This window comes from Dreissena polymorpha, chromosome 2, assembly GCF_020536995.1.
Source record: "Dreissena polymorpha isolate Duluth1 chromosome 2, UMN_Dpol_1.0, whole genome shotgun sequence".
Classification (NCBI taxonomy): domain Eukaryota; kingdom Metazoa; phylum Mollusca; class Bivalvia; order Myida; family Dreissenidae; genus Dreissena; species Dreissena polymorpha.
In genome coordinates this window covers 6,574,653-6,601,873 of record NC_068356.1, presented here as the reverse complement: position 1 = coordinate 6,601,873, position 27,221 = coordinate 6,574,653, and the positions used below count along the sequence as shown (strand labels likewise).

The 27,221-nt window shown below is 34.7% G+C and overlaps 1 protein-coding gene across 1 annotated transcript in view; it reads right to left on the bottom strand.

The window, feature by feature from the left end:
- The window catches only part of LOC127865544 (uncharacterized), a 47,950-nt gene that overhangs the window by 5,333 nt on the left and 15,396 nt on the right, over positions 1 to 27,221 (bottom strand). Inside the window, 13 exon segments of the mRNA XM_052405388.1 lie at positions 848 to 889; positions 1,670 to 3,027; positions 4,436 to 4,456; positions 5,239 to 5,345; positions 5,780 to 6,416; positions 7,537 to 7,550; positions 8,331 to 9,456; positions 9,459 to 10,616; positions 10,886 to 10,939; positions 12,075 to 12,147; positions 14,419 to 14,492; positions 14,900 to 14,966; positions 23,238 to 23,346. Of these exon segments, the coding sequence (XP_052261348.1) occupies positions 848 to 889; positions 1,670 to 3,027; positions 4,436 to 4,456; positions 5,239 to 5,345; positions 5,780 to 6,416; positions 7,537 to 7,550; positions 8,331 to 9,456; positions 9,459 to 10,616; positions 10,886 to 10,939; positions 12,075 to 12,147; positions 14,419 to 14,492; positions 14,900 to 14,966; positions 23,238 to 23,346 (4,840 nt within the window).

Below are 27,221 nucleotides of genomic sequence, written 5' to 3'. Positions count from 1 at the left end.
GGAACCAATAAATAGATACATTAAAATCTTTGCAAAAAGCTCTAAAAATTGTAACACTATGGTATTAACCTTTTTGCTTAATTTACCTCGTTTTTTATTTATACACAAAAAGTAAAATATTGAATTTCATTCTGAATACACTGAAAATAAAATATTAAATTTCTTACAGAACACTTTGACAATATATGTATGACACTGCAAGCAGTTTATTTTATGTCACATTTATATGCTTGCTTTGTAAATTCTGTATCACTGAATTAAATTAAAACCCCATAAAAAATTAATGCTTATGCTAATTAAAATTAAAAGCCAATAAACACTAAAAATCAACAAATATTTCTTACAACATTTCGAAAAATAAAGTAAACACACAGAAATTCAATGTTCCTTATAGCCATAGCCAAAATTTAAACGCTAGATGCGGTCTGGTGACATAGCTTTAACCCAATACAAATTTTTTTTATTTTTTGTGTGTCACAATATGTTCCATGTTAATTTCCTGCAACAATATCCGTGTAGCTTCGGAAGCACAACATAGTTCTCATGTTAACGTTTTACTGAGGAAACAAATTCCAGAACGTCTCAATGAACATTTGACGCAATCAAGCTTAATACATACGTTGAAAATAAAGGAATAATTCAGCTGCATATTTATAAAAAAATCCAAATATAATATCTCTGTGAGAAAAAAAAGAAACTCCAGGAAAAGAAAGGGGGGGAGGATAGTGTTAGTACCAAAAAGACAGATTACCTAGATAGGTTACACCACACTAAAGGCTAACTAGAGGAAATAGCCAGGCTTTTTATATGTTGCCTTGTGTATTTCTCGATCAGCAGATCTGCATACCGTCGTTCCTCCTCTGACAGGAGTCCACAAGAGGGGCCCATGCTGCAAACAAAACATTATGGGAGCTTCTAGGTCTGGATCATAATATTATTCACAGAGTGATATTGTTGTGTTAGTTTATTATCAGTGAATATTAATATAAAAACAGATACAAGTATCAAAAATTTGCATAATTTGACAAGTAGCAGAATAATGTAGTTATTTATTTGTTTTCTAAGTAGAAACACATTTTTATTTCTAATGGTAAAATCATGCAAATATGTAGAGGACTACTACTATATATGGGCTTACAAACATGAGGGGTTCTTGGGTGGTATTCTACATCGTTTTAAGAATTGACCCTTGGGGATTTTCTATAATTTGAATGTTATCTTCAATATTTATATTGTTATTGTTAGTCATAGAAGTTTCTATGAGGGATTTTTTTGACAAATAACTTTATGAAACATGCTCTATTTCCAATAAAATGATTAAGGTGAAGAATTATTTAAAGGCAATGTTTTTCATTATTGAATATGGAATCTGTAACTTTGAGTTAAAAAAGTATTTTATTATGAAATTTGATAAATTTACTGTGATGATTGCAACTTTTTATTATAAATTTGACATTTTTATGACTTTTCTAGAAGTATCATACAATATTTTTTTATAAACTAAGGTTGAGATAATTCATAGAAAGTTTTTAAATTCTTAGATAAAAATTGTCTATGAGAGGTTTAGAATACCACCACAAGACATAACGTTAAAGAACTGAGGAAATTATGGGGGGTATATAGTTGTACATACAAACTACAAACAAAGTACATGTAGTATCAAACTTACTTATTTTGTCGTGTGGGCGTTTTGGGCCCGCTTGCATAGTCGCGGCTTTCTGGATTCCGGGTCCTAGGATAGGTTGGTGTGCTGTAACCACTATCTCTCATAGGGTTGCTACGGAAACGATCGCCAGGAGACAATGCAGTGCTACCTGGGGAATAAGACCTCTGAGCCATTGTTCTAGGTGACTGTGACCTAGTTCTCTCAGTTGCTGGCGAATATGACCTTGCCTGCGGAGTGCTTGCTCCGTAAGACCTGACTGGGGAAGGTGACGAGTATGACCTTGACTCAGGGGTGAATGACCTTGGTGACCTTGGAGAATAAGTGCCTGATCTCACTGCAGGTGAATATGACCTAGACTCCATAGACCTTTTTAAAGGCATACTCTCTTTTATTGACATATTCTGGGCCATTTTTGTATTTTTCAGAATTCCTTTCGAAGGTGAGCGCCATCTATCAGGAGAAGTGTGTTCACCGGTTGATGATCTGTCTAGCTCCTGAAGGAAACGCTGATTTGCCAGTTGAGCAGGTGTCTGTTTCACTGCTGAGTCCAGGGCTTGTATAAACTGTTTGCTTTCCCAGTCATCCTCGATAGAAGATTTTCTCTGACTAGTTGAAAAATACGCTGGACTGGACTTACTTTCTGGTGACGGTTTTTCGTTTTCGTAATCTTTCTCATAATGACTGTGCCCTGACTTTGGAATAAAATCTTTATCCATGTAAGGGCTGTACAACAATTTACGCTTTTCTGACTGACTTTCTTTTTCTTCTTTGTACTGGTTATCATTGAGGTCTAGGTCATATTCTAGCTTTCCTTTAGGTTTCAGCAGCTCTTGGATTTCAGGATCATTTAAATCCACTTGAGTTGCAGACACATCATTGTGGGACCCAAATTTCTTCATGTATGAAAGTGTTCGACGGTGTGGATAAATTGGTCGACCGTCGTCAGGCGAGACGTCCTCAAAATTGAAGCTGCTGGGAATTGGGGTCTGTGACCTTGACATGGGCGTGTACGACATCGTGTAACTCAGATCGGGCTTGTGAATTGGACTAATGGAATGTAAAGGCGTAACAGGTCGAGAAAATACCGGTGAGGTGCTTCGAGGTCGGTTAAATCGCACTGGAGATGGAGAACGAGCCCTTGACCTTTCAACCAGGTGATCTTTTTCTGCATCCTCGTAAATGCCTTTCTCTACAAACGTGTTCACGATGGAATTGATCTTGTTGTTCATGCCTTGCTCTTTAAGCTTCTTGATTTCAGTCACAAACTGCGTACGTTCAGTCCTTGCGTCTTCAAGACATGTCTTTAGGTCCTTTATTGTCTGCTGGGCTTTATCATTGTAGATTTTGAGCTCATTGAAATCCTGCAACGAATGATTAAATAAATAATGAGTTAATTAACAAAATAGCTACGCAAATAAATATTTAAATTGTGATTTGGTAATAAAAATTCACTAGGGTTTTGCAACCTTATCCTTTCTTGGGGTTCAAAAAAGCTTAAGATGCTCTTTCCTTGAGTGCATAGTCCATAAGCTAAGTCAAACTAGTTTCATTTAGGTTCAATAATAACTAAGTCCAAGGGAAGTTCGAAAAATAAAACACCCAGTTCTCACAATTATCATTAAAAATATTATCACTTCTGAAATGTCATAGACTCGTTCCCAAGCAACAAGAAGTTAAAATCAAATAAACAGAAGATAATCATATCAAAAAGCAAGTAAAAATGTACAAGAGTCATTAGACATGTTAAGTTTAAGTTAGTTTTAATATTAGAAATACCCCATCAGAATATAAATATGAAAAAAATTATGACAGATTATTGAATATATAACATACAAGTAGTCCTTAACCCTTTGCATGCTGGGAAATTTGTCGTCTGCAAAAATGTTGTCTGCTGAATTTCTAAAATTAACATTTTCTTTGATTTTTTTCAAAGAATACTATCAGAATAGCAAATAGTATGGATCCTGATGAGACGCCATGTTCTGTGGCATCTCATCTGGATCCAAACTGTTTGCAAAGGCCTTCAAAATTCGGTTCCAGCACTGGAAGAGTTAAAAAATTTAGGTGCTGCACAGGAGGACCATGTAAGAGAAGATGGAGTGAATCACCACAAAAACCCACACATTGTGTTAATTATCTCAGAAAGAAAGAAAGCAAACAATATACTGGGAAGTTGTATTTAACAGATTTGAAAGAGTGCTAGTAAGCCTCCATCATTTCCGGTGCCTAACCACTCTCGCGAAATCAATTATTAAAACTTATTAGAAGATTGCATAAACAAAAGATTTCTTCACAAAATGACTCAGTTTCTTTCTTTATTTAAATAAATAATTAGCAAAACTATGACTTGATTATATAGTTTTTGCTGACCAATTATGTACACAATATACTGTTGTTAATATTCTTAGTTTTTAAAATATGTACTTCTAGAAATAGTACACACTAAAAATGTTTGTTTTTTTTACACTGATACTGAATATGTCAAATGTTATTTATATTAACCCTATAACATATGAGCCCCATGATGCAAAAATGGGTATTATGCCATATGCTGGCCAGAGTAGCTACAGACCAGCCTGTGCATTCCGGCAGTTTTGTCAATAGCTTCCATGTCTGCCAGATAGTCAGGAAAGATTTGGTGGTCTCATTATGTACAGGATCTTCAGCCACATATGGCATAAGGCCCATGTTTGCATTAAACGTCTCATACAAGTGATGTTTTGGTGCGCAATTTAATTTCTATGTGCAACAAAAAGTGCCCAGGTTTACCTTTAGAGCATAGGACGCAATCTGAACAAAAATTGCCATCAAAGCAAAATGTAGGAGAACAAAATAAATAAGCATATACCAACCAGCATGACTGCACAATTTAAGATGTAATATTTTTATATGTAAGTCTAAACTGCCAAGTTTTAACCAATTGAATGATCAATGATGAAATAAATTTATGTGGCATTAAAGAAGTTTAAAACAGTATAATATCTATCAAATGTCATGTGACAATGACAGCAGAATGTATGACATTGACAGACAGTGTATGGATGTTCGGCTTGAATAGGCTAACAACAACTATAAAACAATGTATAACAAAGAGCATGAATAATTGCAACATCAGGTACCGAGCAAAATAAAAATTCAAAACAACATTAACAGTCTTGAGGTACAGAACAACTAAAGCAAAACAAACCTGTTTACATGACCACACTTTTTCTGTGGTATATGCTTGAATGGTCCAATCCAAGTGATTAGAATGCTTTACTGTTTTTATGTTCAGTTCTAATTGTTTAGAATAACAACAGGTCTACTACTATCTTAGAGACACTTCCACCTAGACTGGATTTTCCTGAAGAACAGTCTCCCTTTTAATGAAAAATTCCATAAAAGTGGAACGTTTGGCCCTTTGTTAGCCTGTGAAATACTCATGCATTAGTTTTCCTCGAGATCGACCTAAAGCCTATACTGGTTCATCAACTGATTTTTCCTTATCATAAATCTTTAAATTTACTGGATCAGATAAAAAGCGCAATCTCAGTCCTTAACAGACTGCAGAGAATCAGAGCAGGAACATTTACCTCTCGTAGTTTGATGTTTTCCCGCTGAAACTCCGAGATGCGTTTGCGGAGTTTGTCGTTTTCTTCCTCCAGTTGAGTCATCTGTGTCTTGTCCAGGTTAATTATGCCTATAAAAACATTGAATATAAAATTGAGAAAAAAAAATCTTACTGTCTTATCTAACTAAAAATGTAAATAACAGCACACATTTGTTTTGGCATTAAATCAAGCAACTCATGCTTATCCGCAATTCGCAACTGTTTTTGATGGCTGAAAATAAAGACAGCATCTAATATGGTTTCTCATTGCTAATAAATTATGATTATCATCTACCTTCTTGATTAAAGTGATGAGTGAACTTTTTCAAACAACTGAAAACAAAATCACAATTGCAAACAATTGCATCTTCTCAATCAATTAGTTCTTCATCTTGGAAGGTATTGAAAAAAAAAATAACCCAAGTACCCTATGAAATGTTCATGCCATAACAGTAGTGATGATGATAATCTAATCTACATATAACACATTGCATTACATTTTATCTGATGTGATTAACATGTACCTTTCTTTAATTCTCTTATTTCTCTAGCCCAACTCATTTCCCAGTCATCCAGTACGGGCTTATCAGGAAACTCTGTTTTGCAATCCCACAATGCCTTTGACATTACTGGCTTCATATTATCAGACTGCCCAGTGGCAGCCTTTAGCACCTTATGTTGTGACTTTGTACTATACAGTGGCACTTTTGAACTGTTTGAATGTCTATTGATCTTTGAATGTATGATAGGCATTTTTGGCTTTGCTTCAACTTTACTGACACTGTCTAATTCTGATGACTGACTTAATACATCTTCCACAAAACCCAAATAGTTTAAATCCCCACTAACACAAGTTGATTCACTGTACCATAAATTAGCTTGTTCTTGTGGAAGATGAGAATTAATATTAAAAAGATTACTACTTTCTGAACAATCTCTAAACTTTCTGTCACAAGACAAACTATTCCTAATATTCTCAGAAACTTTTAAAGGATGTTTAGATAAATCATGATCAACAAAATCTTCAATTTTTAGATTCTCTGGGCGAATACCCAACGCTCGACAATTCCAACTATACTCCTCATTAAGAAGGTCAAACAAACGGGCTGTGTCCATATAACTGTCTTTACACAAATTATGCCGTGGAGTGGAAGAATACATCTTGTAAGTAATCCTAATCTATTTCTTTGTCACTTTACTAGTATGTAAACAGTGCCCCTCCACCCGAATGGGTGTTCAAACACAATTAATTCAAATTCACTTGTTCAAACTCGTTCTTTGCAAACAAATCCGGAGAAATTAAATGCCATCTGAAACTATAATGTCACATTGTCCCATATGTAATGAGAAGAAATCGTATTCACCTTACATGGATACTTTTTTGAAGCTTACTCCAGCTTTACATATTCACTCTTCATTTTTAAAATTCACATTTATTGAATTATTCTGATTTAAAAGGTTTTTTAAAATTTACAGCATGTTCAAGCATGTTTTTCTTGAAGATTTCCACATACAGTACCACAAGCTGGTATTTTAATCTAGAGATTTAGATATTTTTCCCCAAAGGTTTCTTAAGAAATCTCAGAGCTTTTGTTTTATCTTTATTCGATACTAAATGAGTTATCTTCAAGTCTGTCAAATCTGTCAGTTGCCACCATATGATTATTGAGGTGTTCAGCAGATTATGGTATATGAAGTCACTAGTATTTATTAGCCCTGGTTAATAATGTATAGATGATAAATCCATTATTTATCAGAACAATGGAGTCAATCGAGTCAATAATGCCAGAGTAAATGCATAGTTCTTTTTTGTCTTAGCATATAGAAATACTGAATTTTTGTGAATATATTCTTGTGTTATATGATATAATGAGATATTTTATAAACATTGCATAAAACTAGGTCAATTTTTTTTCTTGAAATTAACCAAATTGCTTTAATTGTGTATGATTGCCAATATATCAACTAACAAGTAAAAATACGAGGTCCTCTTTTGGAATATGGTTGTTTATTCATTTGGGTAAAATGTTGTCCCAGATTAGCCTGCGCAATCCCTAAAGGATCATAAGGGAAAACACTTTCTGTCTTATCTGGATTTTCCACAAGAAAATAATTCCTTTAAACAAAATAATTTGCAAAAGCAACAAAATATCCTCCATTAGCAAGTGCAGACTGCACAGACTAATCTTGGACAGCAAGTTACTGACATGCATTATGCCCTGTTTTTCCAGATCAACAAATATTAATTTTAGCTTTTCCCCAAATATGACTGAGTACCCACCCACTTCTTTTCAGCTAGGTTATAGCGAAAATATATCTCACACCATGCAGATCTACACTCCATAAAGATTCAATTTCAACAGAAATGTGAACTCTTCTATTTTAATGACCCTCAGCAGTGCTCTAGCTAGAATTTGAAAAGTGCAGGGGGGCTTTTTTGTCAAAAGGGCACTTTCGACGAGTAGTATTTTGTCAAAAGGGCACTTTCGAGCGCGCAGTCGTTTCAGGAATGCTTCCTGTTGCACGTTAAATAATATGTTATTAATAATTGTTAGAATATATTATTCCCATTACTATTAAACCATTATTAAACCATTCAAATATAATGTCTACAATTAGGAATAAATTTAATACAATTCTATAAGAGATTTAGTAATTATGATATGTTAAAAAAAAAATGTAAAAAAAAATAATATTTTTTTTTTAAAGGGCAGGGGGGCCCTAGGAAGGGCAGGGCGGAGGTTCGAAAGGGCAGGGCGGGGCGCCCTTCAATTTAGGCCTAGCTGGAGCACTGCTCAGACAAACCAGACAACCAAAAATGACTTGAATATACGCCCTTCTTAAGAAGCATTTAATTTAAATGTTAAGTCTTAGTTAGAAAGCAGTAAGGTTACATTCTATAATTGAAATTAAAAAGCTTCATATTAACTTACAACAATAAATCAATATTTACTGATTCCATAAAAAATACAGTTTTTTTCATACAACAAAATACAAATATGAAAGATTGCACATCCTCACTTAAGTGACATATGGGTAAGACAGTGCTACTAAAGAAAATCATATAGCCCTTACCTTTCAAGGTCATCACAGACTCCTCAAGGTCAAGGGTCTTGTCATCCTGACTTGTTTTTGCGCTATGCAGATTCTTTTCCATCTCCTTTATACGCATTTCCTGCGACTCCGCCTTTGTTTTCTCGCGCTCAATCTGTGATCTCAGTTCTGCATTTTCAGCTTGAGACTTCGAAATTTGTGCTCGGCAGTCATTCAGAACATCTGATGTTTTGGCCATTTTATCTTTAATATCTGAATTAGCATTTTTAAGTTTAGCTGTGACAATATTTAACTCAACAAGGGCAGAAGCCAAGGCTTGTTTCAACTCCAGTGAATCTTCATCAGTGACAGTTTCTCTTGAGATCAGTCTTTTCCAGCTGTCGTATTTGGCAGTGTCGGCATAATACTCTTCTTCTGTTTGTCCATGACCCCAGATCTCATCATTCACTTTTCTTATGGGACTACTGTACCCTAGATTCACAGGTCTGGCCCCACTGGCTGGTGAAAATGTCAAGTTCCCATCAATATCATCAGTTATAGAGGTAGACAAATCTTGCAAGCTTAAAACTCTGGCAGATGGTGAAACTGGTCGAATTCTCTCCCTTGAATACAACTCTGGAGTTCTAGATCTGGACACGCCCACTGGGGACCTTGCCGGCGACCTTGACAAGGACCTGCTGGGACTTTCAAAACGTGGTGACCTTGACCTTATCTCATCAATTAGGTCAGTTGACCTTGCCCTTCTTGTAGGAGAATAACTACCCTCTGTACCATACTCACTGAACCGGGCTCGGGCCCTTGAGCTAATTTGAGCTGGGCTCCTATCTCGTTCCCTGTCAGGCAGCCCGCTGGTCACCCTAGGGGCAGCACTATACGGGCTCAGCGATCTTTGTGCACTCTTCTGTTCCATGACTGCCATCTTCAACTTCATGTTTTCAATTTCATTTGTAAGGAACTTAATAAGCCGTTTGTCAGGATCTTGGTCTAAATCTCGTTCATGCCCATTATGGTAAGGGGAAACAGACCTTCGCTTATCAGGACTAGTGGAACCTTCTCTAACCCTCTCGCTGTCCTCAGTGAATCTTCGGGCATGATCTGTGGGTGATCTCATTCGATTTCTAAGAATCCCGTGAGGAGTAGTTTGTTCATTTCTCGTTCCTTGGGGGAGGTCTCTTCAGACCTAATGTCCTGGTTAGCCATTAAATCCAGGATTCCCCTTGGGGGGCTGCGTCCAGGGCTTCTTCTGGATGTCTCTCTCGAAGGCTTCCTACCTCTGGTTCCATTACTTTCATCTGGTCTTTTTTCAGGCCCATTAAAAATCTCCTTTGACTGAGCTTTCACAGCAGCCAGCTGAGCCTCAAGCTGCTCAATATTTTTATCTATGACTTGTTTGAACTCTGGATCATCTGATGGTCCACTTTGTATTAACTGATCCTGCACACTGGCTTCAGTGCGAGCGTGACGTAAGGCCTCCAACAATAACTCCATATCATGCTTTTTACCTGGCATTACAAACACTGGAACGCCATTATGAGCATCTCCATTCAATCGAGCAAAGTCAGGAATGTTATTAAGAGATACACAGGACTTTGGTTTCACTATATCCTCATCATCAGACTTTAAAGGATCTATGTCATGCTTCAATCTAGCGCCTAGCTCAGTCATTTCACCACCTTCGCTTGCACTGCCAGTCATTGCAGTCTCATCCTTTTCACTCTCTCTTTTCTTCAGTTTCTCATGCTCATCCTTTTCTCTTTTTCTCCTTTCTCTCTCCTGTTCCTGTCTAGCTCTTGCCTCAGCCATTATACTATTTGGACTTCTGGGTCTCTGTACTTTAATAGAAATTTTCCTACTTGAAACTGGTCCGTCTTTATCTATTTCTACTCTAGTTGGACTACTTGAAGTCCCATGTGATTCATCTGACTGCTTTACTCGTACAGGAATTCTACTTCCATGAGCACTATGATTCTCTTGCTTTTGCATCCCTTCTGCACTGGGAGTAATAGCTGCCTCGATGTGTTTACTAATCGTCTCTTTTATCAGACTCTCCACTTCAGGCAAAATGTCCGGAGTGTGAGGTCCAGATAACTTTTCATGGTACGATGATATCGGAGATTCGGAAGACTGCGATAGCCAATCAGATGTTTCCGGATCGGTTTCTGGACTTCTTTTTCTGGGAGGTGACTGCGTAGGAGATGAATTAGGGGAACCTGGCCTTGGCGGGGAAAAACTGGTAGATCGTTCCTCCCCTGCTTTTGATAGCACAATAACCGGTACTTCTTTAACTGTGGAGACTTTGTCTGAGGCCTGAAGTTACAAACAATTCAATACACATATATGTTGCTAATAAGATAATACATTTTCAAGATCATATTAAGAAAGGTCTTTAAGGAAATTTTCTAAAAGACACACATATCTTATGCAGCAAGTACATATTTCTTAGAATATCCTTTTACTGTGTTATCAACAGAGCTTGATCTGTTTACATTGAACTGAGATTATTGTGTATAAGAATATGGAATCAATATTGTACATGTAATGATAAAGCCTACACAGGAAAACACGAGCCAGCCTACCTGGGGGGATGACTCTCTTGATGACCTCTCTGGTAGATCAACACTATCACCAATCTGTAACAGGAAAAAATACAATTCATGGCAATGAAAATAATGAACATGGATACACTAGATGTTGGTTCCCCTTGATTTAAGCAAAAAGCATTTTTTAAACCACCAAATCTGCATAAATGTTTTGAAATACATGGAGGTATGATAAACAAATCATATATGCCAGTAATTATAAACATGCAGAGATTTTATTCACTTGAGGCAAGCATTCAGTGATTATTTGAAGGCACATATTGGGAGGTTCATTAACAAAATGTCTAATACCTATTTCATTATTATAACAACCACACAATACACTTAAAGTAAGAATGCCTTAGTGAAATTTACACCCAGTGTTATTTATTATGAGCCCTGCTCTCAGAAAAAGGGGCTTTATGTATGGGCGTTAAGTATTGTCTCATATTAACACTTTCGGTCTTCACTGGATTTTCACTAAGAAGAGTCTTCTATTAAACAAAATACCATTAAAACAATAAGTGTTGTCCCTGATTAGCCTTAGTAGACAGCACAGGCTGATATGGGGCAACACAACAATAAGTGTTGTCCCTGATTAGCCTTTGAAGACAGCACAGGCTGATATGGGGCAACACAACAATAAGTGTTGTCCCTGATTAGCCTTTGAAGACAGCACAGGCTGATCTGGGGCAACACAACAATAAGTGTTGTCCCTGATTAGCCTTAGTAGACAGCACAGGCTGATATGGGGCAACACAACAATAAGTGTTGTCCCTGATTAGCCTTTGAAGACAGCACAGGCTGATATGGGGCAACACAACAATAAGTGTTGTCCCTGATTAGCCTTTGAAGACAGCACAGGCTGATATGGGGCAACACTTTACCCACATGCATAAAGCCCTGTTTTCCGTGAGCTCATACTCATACATTGGTCCAAGACGCAGGCTGATTAACCTGCCTCTTGGTTTTTAATGAAACCCCTTGTGTAATTATGTTACTCAGCCAGGCTGAGTTCAACATACCTTGAGTCTGAGTAGTGAGATATATATATCATCAATGTGGCTGAGTTCAACATACCTTGAGTCTGAGTAGTGAGATATATATCATCAACGTGGCTGAGTTTAACATACCTTGAGTCTGAGTAGTGAGATATATATCATCAACGTGGCAGAGTCCAACATACCTTGAGTCTGAGTAGTGAGATATATATCATCAATGTGTGTTCATCTGCTGTACCTTCTGTTATATCACTGGGACTGAAATCAGAAATAATGTACGGATACAGTACTGATATGCAAAGATTGATACATTTGCCAACCAGACATGTCATAAATGGTAAATCATGTTATAGAAATTCTATGCTTTTTTTGTGGGATAATACTAATTGCACGAGTTAACTGCAATTTTGTAGTACTTGATGGGACAAGTTTTTCATTACACTGACAGCGGGATTCTGAAAAGTCTATGGTGAATCCAGTATAACCTCGATTTTATTTTACTAAAGGAGGTACAATAATAAAATTTTAATGCAAGAACTATCAGTGCAATAAATGGTATTATTTATTTTGAAACGACAACAATATTAAGACTCCTCTCAGATAAATTTGAATTTCACTAAACATTTCCAGTAAAATGTGCAAGTATTTGCAAAACAATGAGCTTGTGTACTTCTATCAACCGGCAACTAATAAACCAACAGTTGGTGCGAGAGTTCTGACCAAAAAGTAAAATGTGACTTTCACAAATCAAAAATTTTGCAAGCGAATTACCATAATTACTGTTGAACTCTTATTTCTTTACAAATGTATGTCCTATAAATGTGTGAACACACTGATTTTTTTTTCATTCAAGAACCTCAAGTCCAACTTGTCAGGAGGTACATGTGCAGACTACTATTATCAATTCTATCCAATAATCTTCCACATATGTTATTAACCCTTCGCATGCTGGGAAATTTGTCGTCTGCTAAAATGTTGTCTGCTGAATTTCTAAAATTAGCATTTTCTTCGATTTTTTTTCAAAGAATACTATCAGAATAGCAAACAGTTTGGATCCTGATGAGACACCACGTTTTGTGGCATCTCATCTGGATCCAAATTGTTTGCAAAGGCCTTCAAAATTCGGTTCCATCACTGAAAGAGTTAAATATTGATGCAATTTTTTACCAGTAAATAAGCAGTTCTGAGCTTTTTACAAACATCAGGTTGGCAAATAAAAACAGAAAGTTTTACATCAGCGCTATCATTTTCAGCAAGAAGGGCTACATTTTCAAAGGCTTCCATTGTTTGCACGCATATGACACTATCAGCTTAGGCAGGTAAACATTGGGAGGACATTTAAGAAGTTGGCAAACAAGCCTGGTTAAACTATAAGTAAATGTTCAAAGATATATAACCAGTGCATGATTGGGCATGCTGTGAGTTTCATTGATACTTAAACTATATTGCATTGATTGAGCAAAATGGTCTCTTTTCAGATAATACTTGCTTTAGTGAGACTAAGGCACCTTACCCCCTGTAGATAAAAGTGAATAGACTTAATAACCATTACAGGGCATCTTTGAAAGGGACATAGACAAATTAAAATCAAAAGGTAATCGTATCTAATTAAATAAACTTGATTGCCATTCAATGACAAATTTATTTTATTTTTCATATAAACTGTGTCTGAAGCAAGTCTAAAAACAGTGACAGTTTGTAACTTATCCAAACATATATATTAAACAAATAAAAACTGTCAGTGTGTATGGCAAAACAAATGCTGAGAAAAAATAAAATTACATAGATAAATACTGAATTAGCAAATATGCAAAGGAGTTCAATAATGCTTTACCTAAACCTCCAAATGGGCCAGGCTTTGTCATAACAAGCCTGCTTTTTCAAAACACACATGCCCCTGGTTGAGGGCTTCAATTTAGTGCTAGTCATTCCTTTTAAATTATTTATTGTCCAAAAAAGGTTAAGGTCAAAGAGGCTGTGTACAGTGGGTGAATTAGGGATAGGAAACACCGGTGTAAATATAAGAGTTGAAGTATGCGATGTTGTTGATAAATTGAAGCAAGGTTTTTCAAGTTTGCCTGGAAGATGAAGATGCAGTCCAGACAAGGAGAGCTTTGCCCATATTAGGCCTTTACAATCATAGTGCAACCTTGACCTTTGAGCTAGAGACACAGGTGTTGTGCTAGACACATCATCTCCCACAAATAATTATCTGAGATACAGATCTTCAAAAGTGTTATTATACAATATAACAGTATGATAAAGGTTTAAGTAACAATCTGGACATGTTGTTGTACGACCATATTTGACCTTGACCTGTTAGTGAGACCTTGGCCTTGAGTTAGGGAGAAAGGTGTTTCATGCAAATATAGTTGTCTAAACACAGACAGAGGCAAGCACACTATCTGATTGCTAACAATTTGCAAAGGCATTTACAAATTAACTTATTGATTACCACAGCAATAATTATGCATATGTTTGGATGTTTTGCAAACTTAAAAACAAATAGTTTTTTTTGTACAACTTTACCTGATTAAGGCTTGCTTTATTCCGTACTTGTGTTCAATGGCTGCAAGTTGTCGCTTTAGATTTTGTTCTCTGTCCTGGTAAATATATAACTATTAAAATACAGAACACATTTTTTCACTATTATAAATATATGGACCTAAGTAATCAATCTTTTTCTTTTGCCATTAAGCTGCTGATCAAAATAATAAGTGACCAATATAAGTTATCATGAAAGTGATTTGTTTTCATGTATGTTTCTAATAAAAAGTTTTGTAAGGGATTAAAACAAACCATTTTAAGAAATTGATGATAAGCTCAAGTCTTTTAACTTCCAAGAAAATACATAGAACATAATTTAGTTTAAAATAATAAATAAAACAACTTGAACTGTAGAGTAACTACGTTGAGACGCTCTTAGTACTTTCTGGAATATATTCCATAACATGTATTCCAATTTTGAAATTGTGTTATCAATATAGTGATTGTAAATGTATACACTTACATCACCACTTAGTGGAGCTCCAGAGCTCTTTGCCAGCAGTTTCAGAAACCAATCACCTGAACAAAGACTGAAAAAAATAACATAAAATACATAATAAGCGTTGGGACAACAAGTAAGCCCCATCATGCCAAAATGCATCATGTGCCATATCCTGCCAGCACAGCTCTAGACCAGCCTTGGCATTCGCAAGGAGCAGCCCTGTCCGTTGTAAGGGCACGCAAGGTTTGGTGGTCTTATTTGTGGACAGGGTAGCTCCTCATCACACTGGCATTGTGCAGGCTGGTCTTGAGCTACCATTGCGCAGGCTGGTCTTGAGCTACACTGGTTTCATACAACATAATACCCATGTTCACACAATTCTGCTCATTACAACTAATGTTACATTTTAATGTTTGGTTGTTAAACAACAAACTTGGGCTAATGCATCAGAACCACCAAAATATTGATCATTGTCCAGTAACAGATGAAAAAAAATCAAATAATATTTTGCAGCTAAATTGAGATTAAATAGGATGAGATAATCACTTATCTTCATATTATGTTATACTTATTAAATAAGATACAATTCTTATGAGAACACATTTCTGTAAAAAGCAAAAATTTTGAAATATGCATAGACTTTAAATGTTTTAGTAAAATAACTCACTTAAACTATTTTTTAATATTAATCCTCTGTAAATATTAACAGTTCCAATTTTGATTTGGTTCAACAGCTGACATGCCCTCCAAGTTTATTAAATGAAATCAATTCATCATCAATCCAGTTAGTTTTTCCTCACCCCCACAAATCAAATGACACAGTTACAACTTAACTGAATATTGCTCATTCATCCTGGCACAAACAAACACATATCAAATAACACTGCCACGCGGCCAAAACAAAAGGCATTATTTTAATATTTCACTCATAAAATTAACCCAACACTAATCCAAGCTAATTTCTATTATTCTTTCTTATTCTGACACATCAAAAGGGTCCAAATCTCCAGAACAAATCTCCGATTTTCTCTTTAACGAGTGCCTCAAATCGAATGATCTAAAGCAATTTGATGTAAAACTCAAGTTCGTCAATTGTTAATCACACCACTGATACCAAGCATTGTCTTTCAAAAATGATGATCCCAATCAGAATATGTTCAATTATTTAACATTCCAATATTTAGATTTTGATATCAATTTCTCAATTCCATAGATGTTCAATACAGTTTAAAATTAAGACAATAACTTTTATGACTTTGAGTCCATAAAATAAGTCATACAACTTAAGAATATTTGTACATCATAAAGGTCCAATAATTTGCTTTTGGCGTAAATACCTCAACAAAGTATCATAGACTTCCCACTACCTGCTTTCACTAAATTATCTGCAAACATTCAACTCTTTTCAAATGCAAATAGGAGGTCAGAATGTTATCTACGTTCATACTATACTTGTTTCAATTAAGACATTTGTTGAAATTGCCATGCTTTACTTCAAGGAAGGAAACTATAAACCTGCACAAAAATCTGAGGGATTTATTAGAGGCTTATTTGCTCTCAAACTTATTTTTTTTGTTAAAACACTGAAGGATCATGAATGTACATCTGCTTATATGGCAGTTTGTTCTTAAATTGTTTGATAAAGTTAAGTTGTGTCATTCAAGAAGATTTAATTATACCTGAATATATAGTATTACCAAAACCATTTTTAAAATGACTATTGTCTTTGTATTCTCACATGTGCTAGATTATTAAACCGTTATATTAGTGAACAAGCTGTATTAAAAAATCCTTAAAAGGCTTTTGACAACAGTGGAGCACATACTAGTGAAAACCCCCAACAGATCCAAGTGGGGAGTGTTTGATAGGCTAACCATCCCCCACCCCTACATTTTTTTTGTAAAACATACATGAGCATATAAAATAAGAAAAACATAGAATAACCTGGAATTAGACCAATGGAAAAATAATTGATATATTATCTGCATTTTTCTATGTAAAAGCAGGCCATTAAAGTTTCCTTAGTGTCTTCAGTTCTTCCTGCATTGTTACAGGATTAACCCTTTCCCACTCAGAGGCAAAGTGAAAATAGCTATGTGCAATCAGCATAAAACCAGAACAGCCTGCGAGTAACTTGCAGTCTGTTCAGGTTTTATGCTGTTTGCTGCTCATCAGTTTCTGAGGGTTGGAAATAAAGCCTTTAAAACTGGAATCTAGTCAGAAAGGCCATTAACAAAATTTGACTTTCTAAGGGACTACAAAGGCATCAAAATACGCATCTAAGCGGTAAAGGGTTAAGTCTGCTAACATACTGACAGTCACTGATAGATGGACCCAAATATTGGCCCAACTAGTTGAACAGACAGTGGGTAATCTATTATAGTGCCCTCTGTTGAAACACTAAGGTACTTATTATCACTTCCTTAACATGGTTGAGCATTGATTAAAACAAAAAGCACCAATTTACATTAGTAAGCAATAAAGTTAAGTATCAATACTTGTTATTAAAGTACAATTTCACAGAAGCACTAATGTACATTTTACCAAAGGTTATTGAGTTTAATTTATTAGTTCACTGTTAATAAAAAAACAACTTCTATACTGTAAAATTAACAGTAAATTAACAGTCACACACATTAGAAAATAATGTTTACCTTTTGTATCAACTATAATTAAAAAAATATGTCTAGTTGTAACTTATGTTGATGGTCATGTTTTCTATGTTAACCGATATATGTCACTGACTGTCTAAAATCCTTTTTTCCTACATTTAAAGATTGTAAAGATTGTAAAAAACAAAATTTCTTTGCCATCATGACTTCATAGTCTTGATAATCATATAATTTAACCGTATATGAACTAGGTTGGAATACTTGACTAAGCCTTAGTTTTACAACCTGGCCTAATCTTTCATCTCAACATTTACCTAAGTCAGTGTTATGGATCTGATTTCTAACAAACATAACAGGATATCAAATATTTGATTTAATATTCTAAATTTAGCCTCATTAGTTTCTCCGCCAGAAAAGAATGAGCGAAAATACAATCAGACCAATATGTAAACTTTGTGGTTGGTTAAATGCAATTACAACTCTACAAACATTTACTTAGGTTTAAATGTTGACAAAACTTATCCTGTTTGAATGAAATTTATGCGCAAGCACTTCCCCTTCACACAATGTCGGGGAATGTTTAGAGAAGACATTAACTAGTTAATGAGCTGATGATGGTAAGTTTCGAACCATTAACACTGTCCATTTACTTCATTACCTGTTATAATTTATAAAATTGACTTAATATTCTAGTAGGTAATGATATAATCCTGTTTGCAATGTTTGAGAACGTACATAAAACCATTGTACTAGTAAAACAGCTGGCTTTGTAGTGTTTGGACAGTGCATTATCATGTTGTTGAGATACAATAACTAAATCTTAGTAATTTATTTTTCCCCTTTTGCCCTTTGTCATACTATCCAGCATATTAACAAAGTTCATATAAAAAGACAAATGGCCATAATTCTGATGAAACTGTCAATTAAACATTAATGCTCGATCTTCATCTGTGAAAGTCTGAGCAGTATTTGTGGAGCAATTAACCCTTTCTCACTAAGAAGCAAAGTGAAAATGGTTAAGTGCAAACAGCATAAAACCAGATCAGCCTGCAAGTAACTCGCAGTCTGTTCAGGTTTTATGCTGTTTGCTGCTCATCAGTATCTAAGGGTATGAAATGAAGCCTTTAAAATTTGAATCTTAAGTAAGAAAGGTCTTTGATTAAATTTAACTTTCTGATGGACTACAAATGCTTTAAAATTTATATCTAAGTGGTAATGGGTTTACATATCTAAGTGGTAATGTGTTTACATATCTAAGTGGTAATGGGTTTAGGAGAAGTCCAGACCCCAAGTATTGATAGACAAGTGCAATAACTGGGTTAATACAAAGTAAATACATTTAAAAGGCCTTCTGCTTTAACAATCATTTGCTAATTACAATTAACCTCAATTGCATAACTGTCACATGATTGTAACCTTGATTAATAAATTAATTAATTAGTTTCCAGCAGTTAATTACAAAATCAATATTGGTGATCAGGATACCCTACTTAACAGACTGCATAATAATATTCAAAGCGCTGAAGGCACTAAAGATGTTCGCTATTGCATAATTTAACACGCAATTCATTTTTCAAAATCAATCGCAAGTTTGAAATGAACACACGCCATTCAACTTTATAAAGTGTGTGTCATAGGGCACGGGTTGAGTTTTGTGTGCACTTTTTATCATCCTTATTATTTCATAGATATAACTTAGACAAAATAAAAACAACATGCTTTTTGGACGTTCTGAAAACATAGAAAGTATGATGAAAATGGTAATGAGAACTTAATATAAAGAAAATTTGCAGTCACTATCATATTAAAGGAATATTTTTTCTAATATCAAATAACTATCTCACCAAGAATATAAATTCATAATGAAAGTTCCGTGTACAAAACTTTTGATTTTTGACACCATATACAAATTCAAAATATACAATAATCTTCGTATCTTGTATATGGAGGAATAAAAGTATATAAACATTGCTGTTTATGCTTTACTTGATACCCGAGCAGTTCACACGGTGTCAACAACGCTGACATGAACATAGGTATAGAGCACTAATGCGCTTTTAGGCGTAGCTGTTTTACTAAGTTTTCATCTTAGTGACTTTTACATAACGCCAACAGACACGCATGAATATTTTCGAATATTTAATAAGCTGATTCGAGATACAACCTCTGAATTTTTGCTACATCACTGCGTATGTGCTCAATTTAAAGGATGTAGCACTGTTCAGTGTAAGGAATTCCGGACTACTCTCTGTATGCTCAAACGACACAAATTGTGGCCCTGTTACAATTACGCGTTACAATCCATCTCGCAGAATTTCACTTTCGCCTCAAGATGAGAAAACAATCATAGGCGAAATAGTATAGTGTCACAATAAGAGAAAATCGTTTAATTATCATACCACAATGTTTGCCGTACTTGGTCAGCATGTCTGGAAATCATTCCTTAATGTGTGGATAGGCTGCCATTATTAACAAGTTTGCTATTTTGAATTCAATTTTGTATCAACACGCATTGTTCTTAAATGTGGCATTTTCAATTCGCAATGAGATTTGTAATGACCCTTGTCATGCGAAAATGGGTCTTATTCCATATGCGCCCATCATATAAATAGCCCACTCAGCTATCTCTCCTTCTGGTAAGGAGAAAAATAACATATTGAGTAATTTAATAGCGAACAGCATCGCCTATGGCCTGACTGCGCAAAAGCACATGTTGGGTTTAACAAACGCTTGCCGAAACACATAAGACCCATTGTTGCATGACGGCGCTATTGACGTGTGATTTAAATGCGTCGAAAGAAAACTGCGTTTAAATCAAATATCAACATACAATATATTTCGATAGTGAAGAAAGATACTCATAACAAGGCATATGAGGACACATATGAAGTGCTCTCGCGTAGTATATTTTTTATCTACTCACACTAATGTGTGGTTTGACAATGCTAACACACATTTCATGCGGTGAATATGCAACTTACAAGTGAAAAACACAACACAATAGTTTAACTTTTGTTTAATTGTATTTTTTATTTAGAAAAGTAAATTGCAAACTTTATTTCAAAGTCAGCGTATACGCCGACTACATTTTAAAAAGATATTTATTGTTATAAATATATTTAATATAATATATTTAGTTATTTTCGGTTTTAGCGATTATAAAGCATTTACGAGGTTGCCTATAGTATGCCTGTAGTAATTGATGAACTCATGTGAATATAAACAAGCTAAACCTTCTACTATTGCGTTGCTAGCACCCGTAAATACAAAAGATCGCCGCTATCTGTTGAGAACCAAAGAACGTTTTCCAGCATGAACGAGTTTACGAAACAGGTCATTCGTATTATTATTATAAATTGTTTGTTATATTCGGGTTTAGCGATTATGAAACATTTTTTTGTTTTTGTCTATCGTATCACTGAAGTTATTGTTGAACTTATGTTCAAGGTTTTATAAATTGAGAATATAAATAAGCATTATTTTTTTCCCTAATCTATTAATAGCCTCAATTTACAACCTGTACTACGTCATTGAGGTGTATGTGAGAGCGTAACCTATTGCTTGTTATCGCCCGTGGACTTTCCTTTGTTTATCGACAGGCGCATCTATTAATAGCCTCATATTATGAATGGCAAAAATACTACGTCATGAAGACGCTGCAGAAAGTGGACTCTTTTATTCATTCATAAACAATCTCCTCCGCGACACGTACAATACGATCATTGTTTATTTATTATTTTCTATAAAAGCACCGTTCGAAACTATTGCATTTAACACGATATTAATATCATGTTTTCATTTGTAAATGAATATAATTGGAGAACTCAAACCTCTTGCATAAATTATACAACTCTTTCTCACGAAGATACGCGTAGTAAGCGGGTATTGGGCTCCTAGTAGCTAAGCCGTATCGACCTGAATTTTAGACTAACCACCTTAGACGGTCGCTAAGCGACCATCTAAAAAATGTTGCAGAATCAAGAACAATGACATGAATCCTGTATGCATAGTCCCACTGTGTGTTTAAGTTGTACATGTTTCTTCTGATTTGTGTACAGCAAGTAGTATCTAAAGAGGAAGCTTAACAAACCATCGCTCATGTATATATTGATTAACTGATTTGTAGCCTCATTTGAAAAGAAATACACTGAAAATCCGTTATATCGCAATATTCCATATATCGCGAGTTGGCAGTGGACCCCTTTTTTCACGCACTTCAATTTTCTATATCATCTTGCATTCATAGCTAAATCCAGTTAGGTCCAGATTTTCTGCGTCTTAATTATACATGTAGTGTGACAAACATTAACCCCACTTGCCCTATATCAGAGATAAACAGTTTGAAGTCATTGCGTGTGTCACCTTTGAAAACATTCTTTTCAAATTTTCTTTTAACTGACATTGTTCTTGGTAATCGTATCAACCAATCAGCACTAAGGCAACAGTATACAGGTCATCCCTAAATGAAGGTGCAAAAAATAACTGTTAATATTACAAATCAATAATTACCTTTGGTAATCTTAACAACTTAATAGTAATTAAAAGAACAAAGCTTGACGAAGATCTTACTAGAGTTAATTGTCTCCCCTGCGCAATGAAGTTTTTATTCAGCAGTTAATTATTTAAGCCCACGCTTTTCCTAAAGAAGAATGGCTTGATGCTATACATGAAGTGTAATTTTTCCATGCTTTTGATCAGTTTACACGAAATACATGAGAAATGTCTATAAAAGGCTTGAGTTTGTTAACTTTACATGAACAATAAAACCAATGCAATGCTTTTCAGATTGCAAATGTAATAATACGCATTTGAAAATACTTACATTGAATAATACTTTTTGTTATATCAATATATTACACCTCAGTGATATTGGTCCTTCTATATCTATATGACCGGTTTCAGTCTGTTAAATGCGATAGAGGAACCTAATAGTATATGGACCGGTCACTATTTTTTGTATATGGACCGTTCGGGGTTACACACCACTAAATTTGCACTGTTTAACTGTAAAATGATGTCATTTTTTAACGAAATGACGTCATTATTCCTGCGAAATTCTTCAGTTTATCTCTTTTAAACCATAAACAATCGTACAACACTGTACAATGGTAAAGGAGAAACTCTTCGGTGTAATATAAGAAATAGTAAACTCCACTTCGGTCCCAAGTGCACTATAGTGACCAGCCAGGCAGCCACAAACTGTATATGGACCTCAGCCTACAGCTTCGGTCCATATACGGTTTGTGGCTGCCTGGCTGGTCACTATAATGCCATAGGGACCTCAGTGGAGTTTACTATTTCTTAAGTATAACACATGGATATAACACATTATAATAAGGTTGGTACATATCATGTTTTGAGATTGCCAAACTATGCTCATGCATACATATGTACACATGAATGACCTGACAAGTTATATTGCAATCTGGATACATCGCAATCCGGATATATGGCAATCGTGATCCATGGATCCCTCAAAACACTTAATACATATATCTTAATTAAAACGCCTCCTTATTCAGTAAAAATTACAGAACAACCATCAGCTATTTGTCTGCTTCAAACCCTCCGGATGTCATGTGAGTTTAAGAATATTCTAGGGATCAAAATGAATTGTATGAAAGAATTCTTGGGATCAAACTTATTTGTATGTGAGGGAATTCAGGAGATACAACTTACTTGAACATGAGAGAATTCTGGGAATCAAACTCACATGTACATAAGAAATCTGTAGGGAAGAAACTTACTTGTGTGTAAGAGAATTCTGTGGATCGAATTCCACACCTAGTTCCCGCTGACACCAGTCAAGCAGCAGCTTCTTTCCTATACCCACGCTGCGCTGGTACGGACTGCTTCCTGAAAGAATGTGTTACAAATTGTGTCCATGATGATTGAAAAAAAAACATGGCAAAACCATGAAACCTGGTTTTTGAATGTATAACTTATTTACTTATTAATTTACATCATTTAAAATGATGGTGCAATCCCTAGTAAGGTTATAAATTAAATATAAGATTCCTTCACAAACACTTTCACAATATCTCCACCCACAATTCAGTTATTGAGTATAAACCATCTTTTCTATTTTAATTCACAATCATCTTCACCTTAAACCACCTGAATCCAAATGCAATCAAATGCTAGGTCATCATGTAAGTTACCTGCTGAAACATTTCAGTGCAACATCAAAATCCACACTCCTATTATTGACTGAAAAGTCTTTTTTCTATAAATAGTAACAGTGACACTGATTATGACCCAACTATACCAAAGTACATTCCCAAACTTGGTCTCCTTCTGCTACATCCAAAGTTTCACCATAGGGGGTCGATGACAACAACTTTACGCAACTTACCGGTACATGTTTTGCTGTTTTTATTTTATATTTTAGTAACTGTGACCTTGACCCAACTGGCAAAATAAAACCCCAAGTTAAATCAGCATGTAAGCTACCTTAACTCCAAATTTCCCAGCAAATTCTTTTAAAACTAAAATTATTGAAAAGAAACTGTTGCTTATATATTTTTATTAACTGTGACCTTGATCCAAGAAGCCCAAATACAATCCCAAGATAGTCCTCAACACAATCTTGTATATTCATAATGCCTTCAATATTGGTCAATGCACACTCAATGAAGCCATCTGTTGAATGCCTACGTCCCAACAGCCCTCCTTCCTGCCTAGCCTCAATCTTATAAATGTTGTCAGGCTAATAAATGTTAGAACAAGAGTGCCAAACTGTCACAAGATATGCCCGTTTAAAGGTTTTGGACAACTTGATAACTTTACCATGACCCATATTTGAACTTGACCTACATATCATCTAGACACAACTTCTGACCAAATTTGGTGAAGATAAGATGAAAACTACTTCAATTAGAGAGCGGACACCATGCTAAATACTTGAAATGAACTAAGTGACCTCGTGACCTAGTTTTTGACCCGGCATGACCCATATTTGAACTTGAACTAGATATAATTTACACACAACTTCTGACCACAGTTGGTGAAGATCTGATGAAAGCTACTTCAATTAGAGAGCAGACACCATGCTAAATCCTTAAAAAGCACTAAATGACCCCGTGACCTAGTTTTTGACCCGGCATGACCCATATTCAAATCTGACCTAGAGGTTGTCATGATACAACTTCTGACCGAGTTTGGTGAAGATCGGATGAAAACTACTTCAATTAGAGAGCTGAGACACCATGCTTAATCTTTGAAATGCACTAAGTGACCCCGTGACCTAGTTTTTGACCTGCCATTACCCATTTTTGATATTGACCTAGATATTGTCTAGATGCAACTTCTGACCAAGTTTGGTGAAGATCGGATGATATATTTGAATGAGAGAGCCGACACTGCTGTGGACGCCGCCCGCCCGCCTGCCGCCCGCCCGCCAACGGTGAAACTATAATATGTCCCGTTTTGAAAAAACAGGCGTATATAAAAAAGTAAACAAGAAACACTTTTGCATTTGAATACATACATGCAAAACTTAAGCAATATCTGTTGTTTTGTTTTCTCTGCAAGTCAACTTATTTCCTGACAGAGCATTATAGAAGAAAGATAAAAACAATTATGCTGTAAACCTAACTTGATTGGCAAAACTCTAATTCAGCCTGTTAATGTTTCCTTAACATTTTGTAAAATTTATACAAAACTCAAAGGTTCAGCTATTTAATTTATTGATTGTACAATGCAGAGGACCAGGTTCTTTGCATAATTGCCAAAAGAAATGTCTGTACATAAAAAAGGAATAACTCTGACGCAAACAAACTAGAATAAAAAGTACTTAAACTGTATAAGTAGTTGTCTCATTATTACCCGACATGACTAAGGTCTACACTTGCTCTGTCCTGTTTTAAAGTCAATTCAAATGTACATTAATTTACACAATTATTGCAAAGCCGTTGGAAACAATTAAATATTTTGAAAACAAAATGAAAACATGTGACATGAAAACTCTGATTCCATGCCAATAAAGTCCTTCCCAAGACAGTATACCTTTTATTTTATACAATTAATTAATAGAATGCATCAACATATTTTTAAAACCATTAAATTATGAAATTTTGTTCATCTATAGTTTTATAGTATATTGACAGGTTTTATGCCAATATATTTAAAATTACTAACTAACAATACCTTTATCTTAAAATGTAAAAATGAACTTTAATCCATATTATATAAAGAAAAAGGCAGGGTAAAGATTTGTCACCAAAAGTCATGGACAAATAAATAAATCACAAAATATTACCATCTGCCATTAGATTTAAATCCTCTATTTTTTTGTAAAATCACAAATTAGTTTCAAACTAGTGACTTTTCCATCACATTCTTAAGAAGACATTGACTAACATGGGTAAATATGGAATATTGACTAAGGATCATATAACAAAAAGATTAGTAAATAAAGAGATTCACCTGGTGTTAACCTTTGCGTAGATAAGAAAGTAAAACAAATAAAGTCTTAATTGAGAGTCAACAGCTCCTATGATGAACGCTTAACTCTACAATATAAACCGCGTTGATATCACTTTTTTAAAAATCCTTCTTTGTCATTTGAAGAAGTTAACATTCTTATGCCATATCTGTTTCTATTTGTTTTTATATATTATATTTCAAAGATTAACACTTTGCGTTTGTTTGCCATCCACTGAAATCCATTAAAAAAAAATAAATGTAAACAATTTAATTTCCAATACACAATAATGATGTCGACGTAAAAATCAGTTCCTTCAACGCCTATTTTTTGTTCACAAAAACTCGTCTTATGCATTTATGACTGTAATTGAAAACAAACAGTCTGTATGAATTCAAAAGGAAAATAAAGCCCATCTTCCCTTTGAAGTAACCCACAATTCACCCCCAAAAAAGCAGAAAAAGGCATCACGCCAAGTGTGGTTAGTTCATATTGAAGCAAAAATGCATATGTGATCATGTATTGATTATTTTGATGATCATTTAGCCAGATCAATGGCTATAGTACTTAGCAGTGGCTTATTTGGTATGCATTCAAATACAGATACATGGTCGCTCGACAATGACTGATCTTTGAAATCAGAACAATGCCCGAAAAGATTCTTATTGTTTTACTAGTACAATAATTAATTGTAAATTTGAATGAACTTAAAGGAATTAATTACGGTAATATCCTCCTATTTAATTTCATGTACACTATTGAATTTATTTTCCATAAGTTATTAAATAACTTGTGATATAAATTTTAAGTATGGTTTCTGAGTGTAAATATGTTTAAACATAGATGTAAGACAATTTAATGCTGTAATCTTTTTATTGTTATATTTACAAATCACATTTTGAAACCAATTTCATATTTCCTATACTTATTTATGAAAAAGTTTGTGGCTTTTTAGCCAATTGATTTAAAAATGCAAACACATTTTTGTATGAAGAATTTTGGTAATCGTATGACAAAGACTTGCATATTTATTACCAGAAAAAATATTTATCTTAATTGAAACTAATAAAATTCTAAAATATATATACATACATATTGTTTTAATTTATGTTAAAAAATATTACAAACTTCATTGCAAAATGGGCAACATTAAAATCATGTTATCAATAGTGCGGATTTGCTCATAACCAAACAAAAATTTATTTTTGTTTCTTCAGTGACTAGTTTATTTTTCAACAAACATTCCTGCGCCTAAGAGTTGACCCAGGGACATCTTTTTAAAATATAAAGTAATAAGATACCTCTT